Genomic DNA, 21,529 nt, shown 5'->3' with positions numbered 1-21,529 from the left:
GTCTTGCCAAAAAAGGAAACTGGGTCTGACCACTGGTCAGTCACGGTGAGGACAGAGGAATGCATCAAACTCGGCCGCAAGGATGACACCGCACTGGCAAAGCCTCCAGGACAAACAACCCGGTTTCTTCAACCAGTATGTTGCAAGGAGGAAACACAGAGAGGAACCCAGAACTTAAAGGGATCCGCCCTCCACCAAATCCAGTGCCTGGACCTTGTCTGGACTTTCCTTTGAACAAACTGTAGACAGACACCGAATATTTCAGAGACAATTGGGGAAATGGAAACACTGAGGCTACGCGATGATTTTGAGGAATCATCCTTAAACTTTCTGGGTGTGGTCACAAGATTGTTGCCATGGTTTGCAGTTACATCTTTTCGAGACACAGATGGAAGTTTTTACAGATAAAATGTAAAATCTGGGGCCGGCCCAGTGGTGCAGTGGTTAAGTGCGCACGTTCCGCTTCGGCAGCCTGGGGTTCACCGGTTCGGATCCCAGGTGTGGACATGGCACCGCTTGGCAAGCCATGCTGTGGTAGGCGTCCCACATAGAAAGTAGAGGAAGATGGGCACGGATGTTAGCTCAGGGCCAGTCTTCCTCAGCGAAAACAGGAGGATTGGAGGCAAATGTTAGCGCAGGGCTAATCTTCCTCAAAAGAAAAAAAAAAATTCTAGTGGCAACACCTTTTCCCGGTTTCTGGGCGAGATCCTGCAAGCAGCTATTCCCACTGAGAATGTGTCCTAGAGATGCCCTTGAATGCGGGGCAAATGCTGTGCGCACATGCTCACTCACTGTGGCAGCATCCTGGGCACAGGGGAGGGTTAGAAACGACCCGATGAACCCCAGGAGGGAATGGAGGCAGACAACATTTCAGCATCACCATGAAACAGAACAAGAAAACTCTGCACGCCTGGAGCCACGGGACCATCTCCAAGGCCTATTATGTAGAAAAAATAAACCACAAGGATACAGACCGGAGCTCTGCATAGGAGTTCATGCTACTATTTTTGCAAAAGACAGGAAAGCATAATATATGCACAGACTTCCTTGCATTTGGATAAAATGTCTCTAGAAACCAAAACAGGAAAGCAGATGACATTAGTTGCCTCCGGGGGGGGGGCGACAGTGGTGGCTGACGGACAGAGGGAGACTTTCATTGCCTAGGTCAAGATTACTTGTCCAAAAAAAGATTTATAATGATGAGGAATTTTTAATTTTGAAAACTGTTACAAAAAGCAAATGTCACTAGAATCGTGTGGAAATCTCTGGTCAGGAGAGTTGGCAATGCGCAAGGTCCTGAGAAATCCTATGAAAAGGGACATTATTTAACTGCCTTTCATAACGTGGCTGACACATCATCCGTCTCCAGCACACCTGTTAAGGAGAAACACTGGCAAACACCAAGTTAACAATAATATCAAATGTTTATTAAGTACTTGTTTGCATGACTCTGCTAAGCATTTGACACAGACGCCCAGAGAGGGGCAGCCACTTGCCTGAGGTCACACAGGGAGGAAAGGGTGAAATTGGCAGTTTTATCTAAATGGCACGTGGGGCCCCCAATCCTTTGTTGGTAGATTTAGCTAGTTATTGAGCACCTTCTGTGTTCTAGGTACTGGTCTAACTGCCAGCTGGTGATTTTGAGGTGAGCAACAATTTAAGGAGGTAACACAGTCAGAGGTCACTTAACGACTGTGAGAAACGTGTTGTCAGGTGATGCCGTCATTGTGCGAATGTCATAGTGTGTCCTTACACCAACCTAGCAGGTACAGCCCACTACACACCTAGGCTCTATGGGACACATCTTACGGGACCGCAGTCATATATGTGGCCTGTTGACCGGATGTTGATATGCAGCGCAGGACTGTGTGAGTTCATCACCAGCTATTGGAAATGGTGACCCCTGAGGGAGGGGGCCGCGGAAGGCAGAAAGATCGGATTCAAGGGCCTGGTTAGCTCCCTGGTCATCCTGGCCCCTTAGGGGTCTACATCAGGCTCATGATTATGGAAGGTGCGTCCCCTCAAAATTCATACATTGAGGGGAGGGGAGGGTGAAAGGGATAGAGGGGCACGCGTGTACGGTGACAGATGGCAACTAGACTTTAGGTGGTGAGCATGATGCAGTCTATACAGAAGTCAGAATAGAGTGATGGATATCCGAAATGTATATAATATTATAAATCAATGTGACCTCATTAAAAAAAATCAGGTGGCACAGTAGTTAAGTTCATGTGTTCTGCTCTGGCAGTCTGGGGTTCACGGGTTTGGATCCTGGGTGCAGACCTACATACCACTCGTCAAGCCATGCTGTGGTGGTGACCCACATACAAAATAGAGGAAGACTGGCAGAGATGTTAGCTCAGCGATAATCTTCCTCAAGCAAAAAGGGGAAGATTGGCAACAGATATTAGCTCAGAGTCAATCTTCCTCAGCAAAAAAAAAAAAAAATCACATCTTGAAATTCTAATGCCGGACACGATGGTATGAGGTGAGCCTTCGGAAGCTGCTTATCAGGAAGGGGGAGCCCTCATGAATGGGATTAGTGCGCTTATAAAAGAGGCTCCAGAAAGATCCCTTGCCCCCTTCCACCTTGTGAAGACACAGCCAGAGGGTCCAGCTATGAACAAGGAAAAAGCCTTTATCAAAATGCATCCATGTTGGCACCCTGATCTTGGACTTCGCAGCCTCCAGAGCTGTGAGAAATAAATTCGTTGTTTCTAAGCCCCCAGTCTACGGTACTGTCACAGCAGCCGGAAGGGATGAGGACAGTCCGTTCACGGAGGTGGGTCTGGGGCACTAGTGAGGCACAGGGAGCCGGGGAGGCTGACCTCTCCCTCTGGGGGTGGGGGGGATGGGGGGCTGGAGCAGGAGGCCCTCTCTGGGGGTCCTGCCTGCTCCGATTCCCCCATGGGGCTGTGGGCGGGCCTCAGCACACGCTGAACACCGAGGGCGCCTGGCCTTGGTATTTCTCGTGCACCGTTTTGAGGATGGGTATGAGGTTCTGGAAGGTCGGGCGGAAGGAGGCCTCTGCCTCCCAGCAGTTCTTCATAAGGAGATAGATCTGTGGAAGGAAAGACTGGGGCTTTGACCGGCTGCTCTCTCTTGGTCCCAGGGTGGGGGCAGGGGAAAGCGGGCGGCCTCACCTCACAGGGACACTTCTCGGGCCGCGGCAGCCTCTCCCCTCGTTCCAGCAGCTCCGTGAGCCGCAGCACGGTCATCTGCCCCTGGGTGAGGCCTATGAGCTCGATGAATTTCTACAGAAGAAACGACAAGCTCTCGTCAAGAGACAGGGCTGCCTGGGGAGCGGCCAGGAGCTTGGAACTTGACACTTAGCTGTCTGACTTTGGACTTATGACCACCTCTGTGGGCCTTAGTCTTCTCATCTGTAACACGGGGTGACGCCACCACTTGGGTTATCGCGAAAGTCAGAAGTTAGATAAACTAATATTCATAGAGCAAGTGTGAATCAGGTGTTTGCTGTCATTAAGCCTCCCAGTAAGTTGTTTTTGCCTGGCTACAATCGTTTTGGGTTTTTTTTCTTCTATAAAAGGTACTCTGATTGGCTTTGGGAATAAACTGTAACATATTCTTGCCTCCTGGCCCCGCCCAGGTTTAGCCAATAATTTTGGGGCGGTGCTACACAGTGATTGGCTCCGTGGTGGACACGTGAACCAAGCTCGGCCAATCAGAGAGCGTTCTGTATTATGCCGGAAAGAAAAGGACTCGGGAGCCCCTCGGCTGGGGGGCCGCTGTTGCAACAGAGAGTGGTCCTGTCTGAGATGCGACCACAGAGAATAGCGGAGCCGACAGACGGAGAAAATGGGATTCCTGATGACATCTGAGGGTCCAGATCCAGCCCCGCTGCCAGTCTCCCATGGAGTCTGCACATCGTGGACTGAGCTGTTCCTATTTGAGCGGGGCTTCTGTCACAATCAAAGACACCTGCAGTGTAAGGGGCCCATTTTACAGACTGGGATGGCGAGGCTGAGGTGGGGCAAGCGCTTGCTGAGGTGGGGGAGCTGGAAATTAGATGCCTGCCTTTCTATCTCCTGTAGGATGGGGTGGGGGTGCGGGCCCGGCTCTCACCGAGGGCGGGCTCTGGCTGGAGTCACAGTAAGTCAGCAGCTCATACATGGTGACCCCAAAGGACCAGACGTCGGACGCATAGTAGAACTTAGACTCCTTCAGGCACTCCAGGGCATACCTGCAGGAGGGGGCGCTCAGGTCGCGGGGCCAGACCAGTCTGGAGTCCTGACCTGGGGCTTAAGGACCCTTCTGGCCCCAGTTAGGGCCCCACCCTTAGAAAGGGGGCGGTTTCAGTGGGCCCAAGCCCTATCATCTGAGACCCCAACATCTGTCTCCTCCACCCTGCCCGCTCTAGGTGAGCCTGGCACCCCCCTCCAGCTGTGTCCCGCCTGGTCACCAGAACACCGGGCTGTCCCCATCCTCTCGCACGCGGTAGTACTCGTGGCCTTCGGGTACGGCCTTGGCTAAGCCAAAGTCCCCGATCTTGACCAGCTTGTCATGGTCCAGCAGCACGTTGCGCGCGGCCAGGTCTCGGTGCACGTAGTGCTGCGCGTGCAGGTAGGCCATGCCCTGGGGGCGGGGCGAGTCAGGATCAGTGGGACAGGGCAGAGCCTGAGGAGCTGTGACCAGGGTGGCTGGGGGACAGTCAGGTCAGGCTTGCGGGGACCAGGAGCGAGTGGGCAGCATGTCAGGTGAGGCCCAAGCCTATGGGAACAGCGTCAGATAGCGGGGGCGGGGCCACAACAGGCGCTCCTAGGCATGGCTGAGCGAATGGGGTGGGACTGGGCTGCTGGGCGTGGCCAAGTGAGCGAAGGGCGTCCCAGAAAGTAGATACCAAGCGGGTTGGGGGAAGGGCCGGCAGGGGTGTGGCCAGGTGATCCGCTGACTGGGCTAGGATGGTGGAGAGTCGGCCCAGGCAGGGCAGGGCGAGCAGGGGGATAGGACAGCTCAGGCCAGGCCAAAGAGGGGGCAGGTCCTGGGAGCAGGGGAAGGCCGGCCCACCTCGCAGATCTGCTGGGCGAAGAGCAGCAGCTGGCCCAGCCCGACGTTGTGCCGTGGCAGGTAGTCTCGGAGGCTGCCCAAGGGCATGTACTCCATGACGAGCTGCACCGACTTCTCGCCTGATGCGGGAGAGGGGCGGCCGGTGCGGGCGGTAGAGGCAGGGACCGGAGGCCGCCCACCCTGAGTCCTGCCGTCCCCCCACCCCAAGGTGGGGAGGGAAGGCTAAGACTCGCCCACACTAGGCCCAGTCCTCAGGTAGAATGGACCCATCCTGAACCCTGTCCCCAGGAGACGGCGCTGACGGTAGCTCCTGCCCATACCGGCCCCAGCAGAGCGCCCACTCAACCGTGAGGACGCAGCCCGGCCCCGCCCAGCTGGCGCCCGCAGCCTGGGACTGAGAGGCTCTCATTGGCCAGGCCCTGCTGGCACCGCCCGCCAAGCCACACCCACGCCCTATCCCCGCCCACCGCGCCTCTAGCCCCGCCCACCTTGGTCCTCGCAGCAGCCCTTGTACTTGACGATGTGCTCGTGGTAGAGCGTACGCAGGATGTCGATCTCCCGCCGCCAGCCGGTGCGGAGCTGGGGGCCGCAGTCGGCCTTGAGGGCCTTCACGGCCACCATCTCTCCAGTGCCGTCGTTGGTCGGGTCGTAGCAGTACAGGCTGACCTTGCCGAAGTGACCCTGGCCGGAGCGCAGAGGGTCAGCCCCGCCCACAGCTCCCCACGCCCCGCCCCAGGTCCCCCAGACCCCGCCTCCAGGCAGGTCTGTTTGGAAAATCCTAGGCCCCACCTACTCCAGGTTGGTGGGTCTCTTTGGGGGCCCCTTTAAATTCCTCAGGGCCTCCCTTGCAGCTGAGGGTCTTCAAGGTCAATCCCCATCCACCTGTCCCGAGAACCACCCTTAGACAGGACTTTCCTTAAGATCCAAACTCTTTCCCCCACCAGGGTTTCCTTCTAACCGCCCAGGCCCCGCCCCCGGCTCCCAGGCCCCGCCCCCACCTCGCCCAGATCCCGGATCTTTTTCAAATAGCGCTTGTGGAAAACAGTGGGGTCAGACGCCAGCGAGTCCAGGTTCACAGCCAAGACGTCAACAAGATCTGGAAGAGCCACAGTGGGTGATGCCAGGCCCCTGCAGACCCACACTTGGGGGTCCAGAAAGCGGGCGACTGCTCCCCCAGCATGCAATCCCAGAGATAAGGAAAGCTTTTTGGCCACAGCTGGAAAATTCCACTTCTTGTGCAAAATGCAGAGTCGGCTGCATCCAGACTGACACCTGGGATGTTCCGAGATTGGGTCAGGGGTACAAACTTATCATCGAGAGAAAAAAAATAGCAAAAACAAAAAAAGTGCTGAGGTTGAATTCTTCCAAAGGATTTGTGGCTCTCCCGGAGCAAAACACTAAGAGCTCCGGCCATGCGCAGCCCACACCCTGGGCCACCGTACAGAGACCTTGGGTGCATGTGCCTGTGTCAGCAGGGATCCCAGCCCCTCCCCGCCCCCCAGAGCCCCAGCACTGAGGGGGGCTCACTTTGGGGTTGCAGCCGAGTGAGGTCACGCAGGACGGTGCGGAAGGACGGCCGCTGCGCTGGCTCGTAGGTCAGGCACTGGCTGGTGAGCACGGCCAGCTCCGGGCAGGAGGGCTCAGGCAGCCGGTGTTGCATGTGGTAGAAGTGCTCTTTCTGTGAGGGAGGGGACCTGAGTCAGTGCATCCCCCAGCCCCCTCCCCCAAGAGGCAGCCAAGCCCCCAGAACAGGGCGGGACCAGCCAGATCCTGGCTCTTGCCATTCCCATTTCACAGATGATGCAACTGAGTCCAGCAAAGGGAAGCAGACTTGCCCGCCACCACAGAGCCAGGACCTGAAGCCCAGTCTGGCAGATTCTGCTGTGCTGTAGCATCTCATGCTTGGCCCTTCCCGCCCTGGCTTCCACCCAACTCTACTCCCGAGAAGCTCCTGCAGACTGCAGCTCCCTGCCTGCACTCAAGCCTCTGGGCCTTTGCACAGGCTGTGCCCTCTGCCCAGGCTGCCCTTCCTAACCTGGGTCACTTGTGGTTATTTCTGCCCTTGGATTACAGCCTCTTCTGGGAAGCCTTGCCTGACCTCTCAGCTGGGTCAAGGGTGTCCTCTGGGACCCCCTACCCCCACCCTGTTCATTCTGCCCAAAAGGGAAGCCTGTCACTTATTCGCTGTGTGCCACACACCCTTAGGAGGCCAGGACTACAGTTAACCCCAATTGACAGATGACCTGATGGAGCCCCAGAGAGATGAGGCGACATCTGTGGGGCCACATGGCCAGAGGGGAGGCCAGCCTGGACTCCTTGCAGTTGGGAAGGGCCCAGGGGTGTCCTGAACATACCTCGAAGGGGCTGCGGGCCTGCAGGGGGGCCTCCCCGTCGAAGCAGATCTCCAGGAGGGTGGCACCAAAGCCCCATTTGTCAGCTGCTGTGCTTAGGCTATTGGCCCCACCCGATAGGCACTCGGGGGCCATCCAGGGGATCCGCTCCACCCGCTCTGCGGGCCAGGGTCAGAGGTCACCGAGGGTGAAGGGAGTCGGGGAAGCCCGTCCCATGCCCAGCCCCGCCGGGGTCCTCACCCTCCCTGGAGAGGGCGCCCAGGCCCACGCCGGGGTCGCTCAGCTTGATGAAGGGGCTGGTGCCCTCCGCCAGCCCCAGCCGGGCCAGCAAGATGTTCCGGCCACACACGTTACCGTGAACCAGGCTCTTGTCTTCCTGGGGGGAGGGGGGTGGAAAGGGGGCATGGCCAATGGGGGCTGCAGACCCCGCCCCCACCCCATCCCATGTGGTCCCCACAGAGACAGCCCAAGTGCAAAAGCCGATCATGGTCATATGAAGATCCCAATACACTGACGTGACCACGGAGCACTGGGTGCCCGGTGGGTCCTTCCTGTTCTCCCAGAGCTAGTGGCTAGGGACAGAAAGCCAGAGGACTCCAAGGCTGTCCTGAAACCCAGGGCACGCATGCTCCTTCCCCAGGGCCTTTGCACTGGCTGTTCCCTCTGCCCGGAATGTGCTTCCACCAGATGCCCTCCCGGCTCCCTCCCTCATCTCCAGGTCACTTTAGTGAGGCCCTCCCCCAACCATCTATTCAAAACTCATCTCATCCCCAAACTGTAGCAACTCATCTCCACCCCGTTTTCCCCATAGCTCTTACTTCTTTCTAACATATTACGTAATGTACTTAATTATTCTTTCTCGTTTGTCCCTCCCAACTGAAATGCCAGCTCCCCGAGGACAGAGACTCCTGCCTGTTTTTCTCTGTTGTGTCCCCTGGGCCTAAGACAGAGCCTGGCATGCAGGGGGAGACTGGACCAGAAGGGGTGGGGAATGAATGGCAAGAGAGAGTGACAGAGGCAGCTGAGGCCAGGCCCCACAGGACCTGGGACACCAGGACGAGGAGCGAGGAGCTCTTGGGGGCGATGGGAGCCCCAGGGGGGTGTGAGCACAGGAGGTTCACAGAAAGCTCCCCCGGGGCCAACGTGTGGATTGGGCATGTGTGGAGACCTCGACACCCGATGCTGAGGCCACCCTGGCCCTGCCCACCGACCCAGGCCCTGCCCGCAGGCCACGTACCAGGTAGCTGAGGGCGCCGGCCAGCTGCTGGGCCACGGCCACCTTCCAGGCCATGGGCACGTGGCCCCTCTCCCGCCGCAGCCACACGTCCAGCGGCCCGTGCTCCACGTGCTCCGTCACCATGATGTCTGGAAAGGCCCAGCCACTGCAGGGGCCGCCCACCCGCCTCCACCCTCCAGGGCACGGCGAGGGTTGGGGGGCCACAGGACGAAGGGGCTGGGACTGTGGGGGGAGGTGTCAGGCAGGGGTGTGCGGGGAGGGGTTCGGGACTGACTTTGGGGAGAGGAGAAATGCAGGATGGAGCATAGGGGAGGGGGAGGCAGAGGTGAATGGTGGCATCTGGGTCCATGATGGAGGCTGACGTGTTATTGACATAGGTGAGGGTGGGGCAGGGAACCGGGGTGGACAAGTGAAAGCTGGAGCTGGAGGCTGGGGCGTGAGAGACGTTAGGACCTCACAGGGTCAGGGTGCCCGTCGAGTGGGAGGTAGGCAGGGTCGGCATGGAGGCCAGTGTTGGGGGCAAAGCAGGAGAGAGACGCAGGGGGTGGAGGGCAGTGGGGCTGGGGGCTGGCTGGGGTCGCCCTTACAAGGAGTTTGGAGGTACATGCAGAGTGGGGGTAGACTGGGGGGTCGAGCAGGGGCTGAGGTCTCCGAGGATTGGGATGCCCACCAGGGCAGGGGTCTGCGTGGGGTCACGGCGCCGATGGGGTCAAGGATAGATGGGCGCTGGGTTAGGTGGAGTTTGGGACACAGGAGTGAGGGTGTAGGTGGAGGGTGGGGTGTAGCCAGGGATCCGGGGTCCAGAGGAGGGTCACAGTGCAGCCAGGGCTCGAGGTCCAGGTTGAGGTCGGGGTTCTGCCCAGGGAGTGGGTATCAGCAGGGGTGGGCCTGTAAACGGGGGGCTGGGGGCTACGGGCAGGGCCCACTTACTCTCGGAGCCGTGCACGCAGAGCCCGTGCACGAAGGCCAGGTGCACATGGGAGACCTGGCTCATGAGGCTGGCCGTCTCGTAGAAGGCCTGTGGGGACGGGGCGGGTCAGGTGGCCGCAGACCCTGACCCCTCACGCTGCCCGTCCCCTGGCCGCGCTCACTCACCAGGGCGATGTCATGGTGACTGGAGTCTAGCACCTTGAGGACCACTCGCAGCTCCTGCCCGCGACCCCCGCCGGGCATGGGGGGGTCCCCGTCGTCTGCCTTGTCCTCCTCGGGGCCTCCGCCCTGCACTCGCAAGAGGCCCTCGTACACGTTGGTCCTTGTGCCCTGGCCCAGGTGCGACAGCTGCGGGAACACAGCCCGGAACAGCTAGAGGAGGACGGTTCAGGGCTGCCATGCCGGGTGCCCCCAGGGACCGCTGCCCGTCCACACCTGGGTGATGTCGTCCTGGCAGATGCGGTAGAAGCTGAGCTGGCTGAGGTTGAGCAGCCGGGGGCTGGCCCGAGGCCCCCGCATGATGATGAGGTTGGAGATCTCTGGGGGCGGGAGCGAAGTCACCGAGGGCTGGCGTCAGGGAGACGCCACCCGGCTCCGCGGCTCCCCCTGCCCCCGGCACCCTACCTCCTGGCCGTGGGAGGCAGCAGCGGCGCAGAGCGAAGTGGTCGGCGCCGGCCTGCAGGGAGCAGCCGTGCAGCGCGGCCCGCAGCTCGCGCACGCTGGGGAAGGTGCGGCCCCAGCCCTCCAGCTCGAAGGCCCCGGCCCGCAGCTCGATGGGGAACTTGCGCAGGCGCAAGGCCTTCACGCTGGGCGCCTGGGGTGGGCGGCAGGGGTGGGGGCGCTGAGCAGGGGTCCAGGCAGGGAGCGCACCCAGCCCCAGCCCAGGGCCCCCCCGCCCCAGGCCCACCTGGTCGCGCTGGGCCACCGTGAGGATGAGGCGGTTGAGGTGGCTGGTGCTCCAGTGGATGAGGTAGAGGCCCTCCTCTGGCTGCAGCTTGGCCAGCACGAATGGCTCCCTGGGGGGAAGGGGACAAGGGGACACTGCTGGACCCGTGCCTGGCAACAAGGACACAAAACCTGCACAGAGATGGGGCTAGCCCCGTGGCTGAGTGGTTAAGTTTGCGCGTTCCGCTTCAGTGGCCTGGGGTTCACCGGTTCGCATCCTGGGTGCGGATCTAGCACTGCTTATCAGGCCATGCTGAGGTGGCGTCCCACATAGAAGAACTAGAAGGATATATAACTAGGATATACACCTATGTGCTGGGGCTTTGGGGAGAAAAAAAAATAGAGGAATATTGGCAACAGATGTTAGCTCAAGGCCAATCTTACTCACCACAAAAAAAAAAAAATCCTGCACAGAGGGGCACACTCCCGGCTGGGACAAATGTCAGACACAGCCGCATATGTGGGGACACTGTGTCTGCACACACACACACGGATGTTACACCGTCACACCCATGAAAATTCACACAGAGACACAAGTGCCAGAGCAGACACACATTTGTGTGTAATGACTCTCAGACACCATCGCTGACAGTGACACACACAGAGAGACAGGAAACAGGTGTCAGCTGCTGGATGGGCACATACCCAGCCACAGACACAGCTGCTCTCAACGGCCAGTCTATCACACACCCAAAGGATCACAGATGCAGTCACTTACTGGGTGTCACATGGGAGCACAGAAGCATCGATATCCAGACTCAGTGGTGACAAGTCATGAGCACAGACAGGCACTTCGAAGGGCCACAGCCCCACGAGGCCAGAAATACACATGTGGTGGCTCACACGCTACCACAGACTGAATGTTTGTGTCCCCAAATCCATAGGTTGAAACCTAACCCCTAAGGGGATGGGATAAGGAGGCGGGGCCTTTGGGAGCTGATGGGGTCATGAGGGTGGGGCCCTCGTGAGCGGCATTAATGCCCTTACAGAAGAGACCCCGGAGGGCTCACTCGCCCCTCTGCCATGTAGGGACACAGGGAAAAGACGGCTGCCCGTGCCCCAGGAAGCCGGCCCTCGCCAGACAGCAGCCCTGCCAGCCCCTTGAACTTGGACTTCCAGCCTCCAGAACTGTGACAAATGACTGTCGGTTGTTTCTAAGCCACCCCATCTGTGCTGTTCTGTTACAGCACCCCGAAGGGACTAGGACACACGCTGACGTGGCCCTCAGGCCCCTGTATGGGTGGCAAACACCTCGCTGTGACTATAGACGCAGCTGTAGCCTTTTCGAGGTGAAATGGCCACTTCATCCTCCTCTGTGCGGGAACCAGGCTCATAGGGGTCCAACTTCTTAGCCACCCCAGGGGCCAGTCCCAGTGTCACAGGTAGGCTGGGGACACCCAGGCACAGGGCCAATGGCCAGACAAGCTGACAATCACCAACTCGGACCCGGCCACAGGAGGACGGAGACACACGCATCTGATGACCACATGATGACACTTCACATTCTCAGCCCCACAGGTCCCAACGGAATCGCTGAGACAGCGACCCACAAATACCAGGACAGACGGGCATCTGAATGGCCACCAGCATTTGCACCACACACGGCCCCACAAAAACCACCCATCCCGTCCCGTGAGAAAATGTGCGATGACAATTTTAAACACGGTCACTGGAGCAGTGACATGGCTGCATAGCAAGCAGGCTATTAAACATCGGGACGTGCACAGGGACAGTCCCAGACCCAGTCCTCTCAGCACGATCCGCCGCCCATGCCATCACAGGTTCCCTCTCTCTCTGCATAATTCCCGGTGTGCACACTCGCAGGTGTGCACACTCTTAAAATCCGCATGCACTCACACACACCCACAGTGCCCAGAACTCACGGTCCAGCTGGCAGCCATCGCTGCAGCCGGTGCCACCCGCCTGCCTTCTGGGCACTCACAGCAGAGGGCCGTGGATACCGTCCTGGATGCTCATCACCAGCCGTGGAGGGGCCACCTGGTGGCACAGGTAGTGGCTCGAGTCGGCTGTCAGGCGGAAATAGCCATCCACCAGCGACACCAAGGACAGGGCCGAGGCCCGGGAAGGCAGCGTCAGCTCCTGCAGGCCAGGGGGACATCAGTTGGGCATGGCAGGCCGGAAGCGCCCCCACCGCCCCGCCGACTCCCAGCCCCGGGCCCCACCAGGCATCTGTTGTCCTGACAGTGGATGCTGACGTGGCGTTCTTTGAGCACCACGTGGGTGATGTCCTGGAAGTCACAGAAGTAGGTCCACGGCACCTCCCGTGGCCTGTCCACTGGCTGGTCGCCCACCTCTTGGGCCTTGGCTTTCTTCCCGGATGGGCCAGCACCAGGATTCCTGTTGCTGCCACTGCCACTGCCACTGGGACCCTGGAAACACAGCACGTGGGGTGGGTGGACGGAGCAGGGCCTATGCCTGTGTAGAGTCCCCCCGACATTCACCCTGGGGACACATGGGAGCTGGAGGGACTGGACAACCTCCTCAGGCATCCCCTCAGCGAGTCCTGGTGTCACAGGTGGGATACGGGACGCACACCCAAGAGATACGAATGCCAGAAGCCGGAACCCAGGGAAAGGCAGAGGAGGAGCTGAGATGCCAGAGAAAAGGGTTCCCCAAAGGGGCAGACCCCAGAAATCAGGTCCCCAGGGGGCAGGCAGGCAGAGGACATTCCACAAGAAACAGACCCAGGGGACAGACAGACACAGCCACGGCCAAGGTTGAACAGGAGCCCCCGCCCCAGTCCCCCCTCCCCGTACCCCAAGACGGGAACAGATGCCCGCTCACCTCTGCCTGCACCGGCCGCCACTGGATGCCACCGGTGCCTGTCACTAGCACCTCGTGGGTAGGGGGTCCCGCAGCAGCCTCGGGCCCGGGGTCCGAGGGGGCGTGCCCGCTGTCCCCGATGTAGTAGGGGTCCCCCTCGGCCTGGGCCAGCAGCGCCAGGTGGCACACGGGCACGCGCTCCGAGCCGAAGCGGGGCGCCAGGCGCTCGAGCGTGGCCAGGTACTTGACCATGACGACCTGCTGGCACAGGCGGCCCGGCTGGAAGGCCCGCAGGAAGCGGCGGAAGATGCTGCGCAGGCGCAGGCGCGTGAGCGCGCTGTGCTGGCGGATCTGGCGGCGGAAGGAGCGCGGGATGCAGTCCTGGAAGCTGCGGAAACCCGAGGACACGCGGTCAGGAGCCCGGGCGGCGGGCCCCCTAAGCTCTCTGAGCCTCAGCCGCCCCGTCGAGAAAAGAGGCAGGCACAGCCACTGGAGGAGACTATGGGGCTGAACCCCCATCTCTGGGGCCACTTCCTTAAGCTCTAAAGGGCTGTGACTTCTCGTCTATGAAATGCGATCAACAGGACACACCTCGAGAGCCGATGAGAAGGTCAGGACCAATGATTGGCACATAATAAGGGCAAGTGTCGGTGTTATTATTACTGGAGAAGTCGCTATTGTTTGTATTGTTAATAGTATGATTATCCATAAAGGCACAGCCCTGGGAGGCCCCTCTGCCCCTCATAAAGCCCCCCACACCCCACCCCCACCCCCACCCCCCGCCTCCGGCCCCTTCCCCCCAGTGCTGGGCCTGCAGCCGACCACCAGGATGCCCACTGAGATCACAGGCTTCCCAGCCTCAGTCTCCGCATCCCCAGGCTTCACGCCAATCCCTTGACCAGAGGGATCCTCTGGCTGTCTCCCGCGCGCGCGCTTCCAAGCCTTCCAGGGCTCCCTAGGGCCCTCGGGAAAAGGCCCGATTAGTGCCTGGCCCACTCCTCGTGTACTCGCCCAGTCGCATTCCAAGTTCAGTTCCCTGGAGACAGGCCTTTGCTGCTTTCTGCCTCTGGGCCTTTGGATGTGCTGTTCCCTCTGCCTAGAACACTTGCTGGGTAAAGCCGACTCAACCTTCAGGTCTCAGCAGCAATGTCACCTCCCCAGGGAAGCACCCTGGGCTTCAGGGTCCCAGCCCCAGTCCTCCAGTGATAACAACACAGGCTGAAAACCATGTGCTTTAAGAAGAACCACTGGTCTGGAAATCCCCAGCTCTCCTGCTGCCTCCTCCAGGCAGTGTGCCCTGATTGCCCCAGCCTTTACTGCAGTGGAAGGGAGCAGAGCTGGCTCCCAGCAACTCGGACTCCTGCCTCCTTCCTTCCCTTGAATTCTTGGGAGTCCTCCAAGCTCACTCTGCTCCAGCCACGCTTCCTCCAACATATAAGGTGGCCCCAGAGCCTTTGCACTGATTGTGCCCTCTGTAGAGAACGCTATTCTCCCAGATGCCCACATGGCCCCCTGCTTCACTTCCTTCAGATCTTTGCATTTGAATGTCACCTGCTCAGTGAGGAACTGCCTGACTCCCCAGTTTTAAATTGTACGCCCCTCACTCCCTGATGGTCCCCTTCCTCCTCTTCCTGCCTAACTTCTCCCCATTTGCATTTATCAGCACCTAAAACACTGAACCTTTTACTTTTGTATTTTGTCGATTGCCTGTCTCTGGAATGAATGAAGGCACGGCAGTATGCAAGGTCAACCCTGGGTCCCAGATGCTCAGTCATTTCCATCCACCTATGCAGTGTCCCCACCCCCCCACCATTCCCAGACACCTGATCTTCTTGGCCACCTTCTCCACGGGGACACCACGGCAGAGAGCGAGGTGGCAGAGGTGCAGGAAGGCCATGCCCAGGCTTTCGTTCTTAAAGTGGTGGATCTCCTCCTCGCTCGACAGCTCCCACAGCGATGCCACATCGTTCACAAACTCGTGCTTGCCCTGGGGATGGGGGAGTCAGGCAGAAAAGAAAGCACGAGAACCTGTTCATTCCCCCAGAAAATGAAGGACTCCTCATTTTCTGGAAAGGCCAAATACACAGGATGCATACCTCCTCTGCCCAACCTTATGCCTGTGGCAGACATCACTAATCGATCACAGCACGCTTTCCCATGCCATCCTAAAAGTCTCAGAACCCTTTGGTTCAGGCAGCCAAAGGATCCCAGATAGAATGAGTTGAAACCTATCAGCTAGAGTGAACTGGGGAGGGAAGTGGGGGCTCCTCAGTTGCCCCCAAGCCCCCCACAAACAGTCCCGCCTCCCAGCCCTGCTCGCACCTGCTCGAAGAGGTACTCAAAGGAAGCTGAGTCCAGGAGCTGCATGCCCTGCTCTGCCTGTCCGGAGTGAGCCTCGGCCCCCGGGGGCCCGCAGCGGTACACGGCCGGCTCCTGTGGATTCATGCCATGCCAGTTCCGGAAGTAAAACCTGCAGGGAGGGAGGGGTGCCGCCAGGGCTGAGCAGCTCCAGGAAGGGGGTGTGCTGGGGAGAGTGGGGGCAGAACGAAAGGGGACCCGCTTTCCAAGGGGCCTTCCCCGACCTCATGCGGAAGTGCAGAGTCAGGCTTGTGTCTCCAGAGACCTCCAGGATGTGGTTCGGAGGCAGCCAGACCTGGGCCTGGGCATCGAAGAGGGCGAAGAGGTTGAAGCATGGTGGGGTGATGCCTGGAACGGGGTGGGATGAGGTCAGGGGCCAGCGTCTGCTGCCATCCGCCCCAGATGCTCCAAACCTGCTGTCTCCCTTCACTAGCCTTCCCTGGGCCTCCTCCCCTGCCCACAGGGGACCATGCAATATGGCGACCAGGCTGAGGCCTCACAGGAGACTACATTTCCCAGCATCCCTTGCAGCTAGGATGCAGCCATTGGACCACTTTCTGGCCAATGGGATATGGGCAGAAGGGATGCGCATGTTTCCAGGCATCCAAATAAATCCTCCTGCCATCTTCCCTGGTGTGTCTGCTGGTGAAACTACAAAACAGAAATGAACCATGCGACCTGCCTTAGGTTTTAGACACTTTCACTGTCTTTCTTTTTTGCTGAGGAAGATGCATGCCAATCCTCCTCTACTTTTTAGTATGTGGGCCGATAGCACAGCATGGGTGCTAACAGAGCAGTGTAGGTCCGCGCTCAGGAACCTAACCCAGGCCGCTGAAGGGGAGCATGCTCAACTTAACCACGAGGCCACTGCGGCTGGTCCCACCTTCATTGTCCCAACCCAGGACAATACAGGGGGCTGCTTGTTACTGCAGCAAAACCCATTGTAGACGGACTGACACAACTTTACAAACTTGCCCTTTGCCTGATTTCTTGCTCAACTCTGGCCCTGAAGAAACATCCTAGGACTTCCTTGCGGTCTCCCCTGGGATATCCCAAGCCCCCTTAGATGTGCCTGGTTCCAAACAGATCTCATCCGAGGTCCCCAAACTTGCCCCGCCTCTGCTCAGTTCCTTAAGCCACGACTTGGTCCTTCTCAACTGCTCCCATCCTGTCACATCAGATCGAGGACAAGTCCTGCCCTTTCTGCATCCTCCATCCCTCTGGGACCCACTCGATTCCTTTAAAGCGAAAGCCCAGCCCCACGCCAGCCTCCAGACTTGCCACCATTCCCCACACCGGCCACCCACGGTGCCACTTATACACATCACTTAAAAACTTTATCGAAAATAGTCCATTCAGAAGAATTTCTAATCACCTAAATACCAGCCACCAGATAATGAAAGAAAACCTGGCAAGTGCAACGGAAGCTCCCTCCCACATCCACCTCCTTTCCCCTCCCGTGAAGAGCTAACCACACTCTCGAAGTAGAATTTATCATTTTCGTATCCTCCATGACCTCGTCTAGAATGATACAAACTCTAAACGCGGTATTATAAGTGGCCTTCTGCAATGTGCTTTTTCACACTCCAACAGGTTTTAAAGCTTTACACGTGATATGTGTAACTTAGGTTAAATTCCCTTTTCCTGGCTGTATAGTATTCCAGGGTTAGACCATATTGCGATTTATTTGTGCATTCTCTTGTAGAGGGGCTATGAGATGATCTCCTGTTTTCTCTAAGATAAATGAGGCAGCTCTGAATATTCTCGTATGCGTCTCCTGGTGCACTTGAGCTAAGTAAGAGTCTGTGGGCACATTTCTAGAAGTGGAACTGTGTGACCTCAGAGGATATCCATCTCAGCCACGTTAGATGAGACCAAACTGCTCTCCAAAGTCGCCATATCCAAGTGTACTGCCTGCCACAGAGGGAGAATGCCTCCCTCAGAGACAACTTCCTAAAGAACCAATCGGACTGTTTCACTCTCTGGCTTAAACCTTCCGTGGCTCCCCATTGCCCCCTGAGAAACAACCCCCTCAGCACAGAATAACCTGGACCTGGACCCTGACAATTATGTTCTGCTTTCAATTCCTACTTCCTCTTTCAAACAAACACTCCAGTTACTCTTGAGGTCTTTTGCTTCCTCAAACGGATCAGATTTTCTGGGCTCTCTGCCAGGCTTGCTTCACGTCACCCAGCAAACCTGTTTGAGTTCTTTAAGAATCAGCCTTCTGATTCTACGGAACAGTCTGTTCCCCTCATGGCAGCCAGACGGCCCCTCTGACACCTGAGGCCAGTCATGTCCTTCATGGCTCCTGCCTCACTTGGAGTGAAATCCACCAAAGTCCTCCTTGAGGCTCTGAGGCCCTGCACCACCTGCACCGTCACCTCCCTACTCCATGCTCCCCTTCACTCACTCCACTCCAGCCACACTGGCCTCCTCACTGTTGCCAGCAAATTCCTACCTCACGGCCTTTGCACTTACTGCTCCCTCTGCCTGGTCCCCTCTTCCCCCAGATATCCCCGTGGTCCCCTTCCTTATCGCTTTAAGTTTTTAAGTTTTGGCCATCATCTGGCCTCCTCGCTGTTTTTCTTCTTTATTGTGTTTCTTGCTGATTTTCCTGGTGGAATAGCACCTCCACCAAGGTGCTCACTCAAGGTCTGCAGAAGGAAGAAGCAGGCGGATGGATGGAAGGCCCAGCTGCTGCAGCACCCCAGCCCTGCCACGGGACTCACCGACTTTGTGAGCAACGTGGATGCAGACTTCTTCCGCGGTCAGTGTGCCCTCGCTGAAGGTGACCCAGGGCTCCCCGCCGCCGGGGCCAGCCCAGTGCAGAAGTACCTTCAGGCCTCCCCTGGTGGCCATAGCCTGAGCTCCATCCCCATGGGGCTCGCTGCCCCTGGCGGTGGTCCCCCAGTGGCACAGAGGCATGCTCTTGACAGCTGGGGGGCTGAGAAGGGACAGCCCGTCAGTCCCCAGGCCTCAGGCTGGAGGGTCCTTTTAGCACCTCGACATTCCACCCGTCCAGACTGAGGCGCGAGGGGAAGATTCCAGACCCCTCTTGCTGTACCTCAGGCACCCAATTCCCCTCCCTGAGCCTCAGCTTCCACATCTGTTCAGTGGAGCTGGAGGATGCGTCCCCAACAGTAACAACCCGAACCCCCTTTATTGGACAAATTTGCACCCATACGAAAATCTGCTCTGAACCCGCCTTCCCAAAATAACCAGGCAGGCAGGCGTGGTCAAACAGACCTGGGGCCGAATCCTGGCTCTCCCTGTGTCAACTCAGGCAAGTCACTTGGCCACGCTGGGCCTCAGTTTCCCCATCTGGAAAATGGAGATGCTGAGAGCGTTGCCATGAAAAGATGGTGGTGACATTTCAACGCAGTTCTGCATGTTACACGTTTAGCACGGACCTTGAAACAGGCATGAAAAAACAAGCATGAGGAAAAAATAAGAATAGAATCATTATTATTCATCAGGTCGTTATTATTCATCAGGTCATTATTCATTCATCAGATCGTTCTTCATCCTGAGCGTTTTTCTCTTTCAGGCTAAGATTCCTGCCTTCCACGTCCACCCTCATGAGCCCCCAAGTCCCTGCCGGCTCCCCGGAGCCTAGGAGGGGTTGTGTTCTGCTCTCTCTCCCCAAATCCAGCTCTGGGACTTTTCCAGAGCCCGGCCCGGGGCCCAAGCCTCCTGAGGCTCCAGTATCTCCAGGGCGGGGCTGTCAGGGATGTCACGGATGTTCCTGAATTAAGACAGTGACCGAAAGGGAGACGTGTAATAGCACAGGGACAGATTCCTCAGGCATCAGCTCTTCTCGGAGCCTCTCTCCCCATCTGGAAAATGGGGATCTGACAATTTCGCCCTCAAAGGGTTGTTCGCGGGATTCAATGAGATGAGGCAGGGAAAGCGCCGGGACAGGGCCCGGTATGCAGTAAGCGCCCCGTAAATGTCCGCTGTTATGATCTACTAACGTGAGAGACAACATCGTGGGCATGGGGCTTTTGGGGTCCCCATCTCCTCCTTCCCCGTTCCCATTGGGCCCCGACCCGGCCTTGAGGATGCGGTCGGGGTGACATCTGCACCCCACACACCCGAAACCTCCAAACCCAACTGGCAGGGGTGGGGACCGCGATGTGCACCCACCGGGCGTCGACGAGTCAGGAGGGTGCTCCGATCCACCTCTTGCCAAACGCAGCCAGCCCCGCGCCTCCCGCGGCCGCATTCCTCCCGACGACCTCCGGGCGTGCCCGGTCCGCGCCCCGCTCCAGGCTCACCGGTCCCGGGCCTCCCGCTTTGACCCGTGGCCCCGCCGCCAGGGCAGCAGCCGCTTGATCGCCGCCGAGAAGCCGCCTCCCATTGGCCGCCTGTAACGGGCACTTTCATTGGTGATCGCACTGCCCCCTCGCACGTAACCATTGGTCCTGTCGCTGTAACAGCAGCGCTCCTATTGGTCTCTGGCCTCAATTTTCTTTTCGCTCAACCGCGATTGGCTGGAGGACGGCGCCCGGAAGCGCTGCAGCGTCCGCGATTGGCTGCCACGGGATGGGCGGGGATGCGGAAGAGGGTGACCCACACCGGCGGGCGAGAGAGTGTAGCCCTCCCTGGGTACCGCGACCCCAAATGTCTGCGAAGCCAGGCTTCCGGACCTGACCCTGGTGCAGGTCGCACGTCCTCACCCCGGCGATCAAGGATGCAGCCGGCCGCCATTCGATCCTGCAATCCCCCTGCCATACGGCTCCCCATTCCGTCCTGCCTCTCTTCCCCGGGCCGACCCGCCTCGCCCACCTGTTCACTTCGCTTTCCTGATCGGCTGCAGCGCTGGCCTCTGAGGCCCGCTTGCTGTCAAGGGAGCAGCTTGCACGTCCCACCGGATCCGAGTTCTGATCCCCACACAGAAAGTCGCTGCCATTTACTGAGAAGGCTCTGCGCTGAGCGTTTTACACGCATTATTTCATTTGATCGTCATTCTTCCCGTCTCTCAGAGAAGGAAACTGAGGCACAGAGAAGTGACAAAGACTCTCCTTGACCAAACTTTAGTCCTCTGAGCGCTCTTCTCCACTAACCCTCAACCTTGGCCCCAGTCCTGGCATTGGCCTGCCCTGTCCAGGCTGAGCAAAGAAGTCTTCTAAGTCATCCCCCCACCTTTGATGTATAAGACAGAAGATCAAGTTCTTCATCCCCACCTTTGAGTCTGTGGTCTCTCTCCCTCCCTCTCTCTCTCTCTCTTTTTTTTTTTTTATGAGGAAGATTGGCCCTGAGCTAACATCTGTGCCTGTCTTCCTCTATTTTGAATGTGGGCCACTGCCACAGCATGGCTTGACAGTGATGTGTAGGTGTCCACACCTGGGATCCAAACCAGTGAACCCCGACCACCGAAGCGGAGCGTGCAATCTCAGCCACTGTGCCACCGGGCATGCCCCCATGGCCTCTCCTTAGCAAGACTCTTGTTAGGTCAGTTTAGCAAGAATCCCCCTGCCCTTGATGTCTTCTCTTAGTAGTTTTCCATGCATGAACCCCCTCTCCCTGCTCTTTGGCAGTTCCCAGCTGTCTTTGCTGCCTTCACAGTTGAGGCGGATTGTCAACAGAAACGAGGCAAGGAAAGTGTAACCACAGGCACTCCAGGACCAGTTCAACTGACTCCACCTCTTATCAACACAGTGATTAAGAATTGTTTTTCAGAAAAACTGCAAAGTCATGTAGCCAGAGCATGCCTGAAAGAAGAAATTGTGACCTGAAATAACCTCAGAACTAAGACCCTCCTCCCCACGGAACCCAAGGACCGGGAGCCGAGTGGGACTTGAAAGTCGGACTCTTTACAGGAAAGAGGGGTCCCTCATCCAGGAAGATCCGATGTTAAAATTCCTTCCCCGCCCTGTCATAGATGTTTAGA

At 58.1% G+C, this 21,529-nt stretch overlaps 1 protein-coding gene across 3 annotated transcripts; it reads right to left on the bottom strand.

Moving 5' to 3' along the window:
• Positions 1 to 1,405: 1,405 nt before the first annotated feature.
• TYK2 (tyrosine kinase 2) lies at positions 1,406 to 20,014 on the bottom strand. 3 transcript variants are annotated; one of them, XM_070623666.1, is made up of 25 exons: positions 19,783 to 20,014; positions 18,883 to 19,046; positions 18,366 to 18,580; positions 15,858 to 15,981; positions 15,598 to 15,745; positions 15,099 to 15,262; positions 13,297 to 13,663; positions 12,675 to 12,881; positions 12,434 to 12,591; positions 10,454 to 10,562; positions 10,171 to 10,360; positions 9,982 to 10,085; positions 9,712 to 9,894; positions 9,547 to 9,634; positions 8,617 to 8,744; positions 7,620 to 7,755; positions 7,383 to 7,537; positions 6,556 to 6,706; positions 6,027 to 6,124; positions 5,517 to 5,709; positions 5,029 to 5,147; positions 4,424 to 4,596; positions 4,087 to 4,204; positions 3,144 to 3,254; positions 1,406 to 3,061 (listed from the first exon to the last, which is right to left on the bottom strand). In XM_070623666.1, the coding sequence occupies exons 3-25, from the start codon at positions 18,559 to 18,561 to the stop codon at positions 2,927 to 2,929; spliced, it is 3,555 nt and encodes a 1,184-aa protein (XP_070479767.1). In that variant the 5' UTR covers positions 18,562 to 18,580; positions 18,883 to 19,046; positions 19,783 to 20,014; the 3' UTR covers positions 1,406 to 2,926. The 3 variants fall into 3 exon arrangements, 1 of the variants encoding a protein (XP_070479767.1); XR_011541047.1 differs by lacking the exon at positions 4,424 to 4,596 and having other exon boundaries at positions 19,783 to 19,997; XR_011541048.1 differs by lacking the exons at positions 4,424 to 4,596; positions 5,029 to 5,147 and having other exon boundaries at positions 19,783 to 19,997.
• Positions 20,015 to 21,529: the final 1,515 nt, after the last annotated feature.

Source organism: Equus przewalskii, chromosome 6, assembly GCF_037783145.1.
Source record: "Equus przewalskii isolate Varuska chromosome 6, EquPr2, whole genome shotgun sequence".
In the NCBI taxonomy this organism is placed as follows: domain Eukaryota; kingdom Metazoa; phylum Chordata; class Mammalia; order Perissodactyla; family Equidae; genus Equus; species Equus przewalskii.
This window is presented reverse-complemented; position numbering and strand designations above follow the sequence as displayed.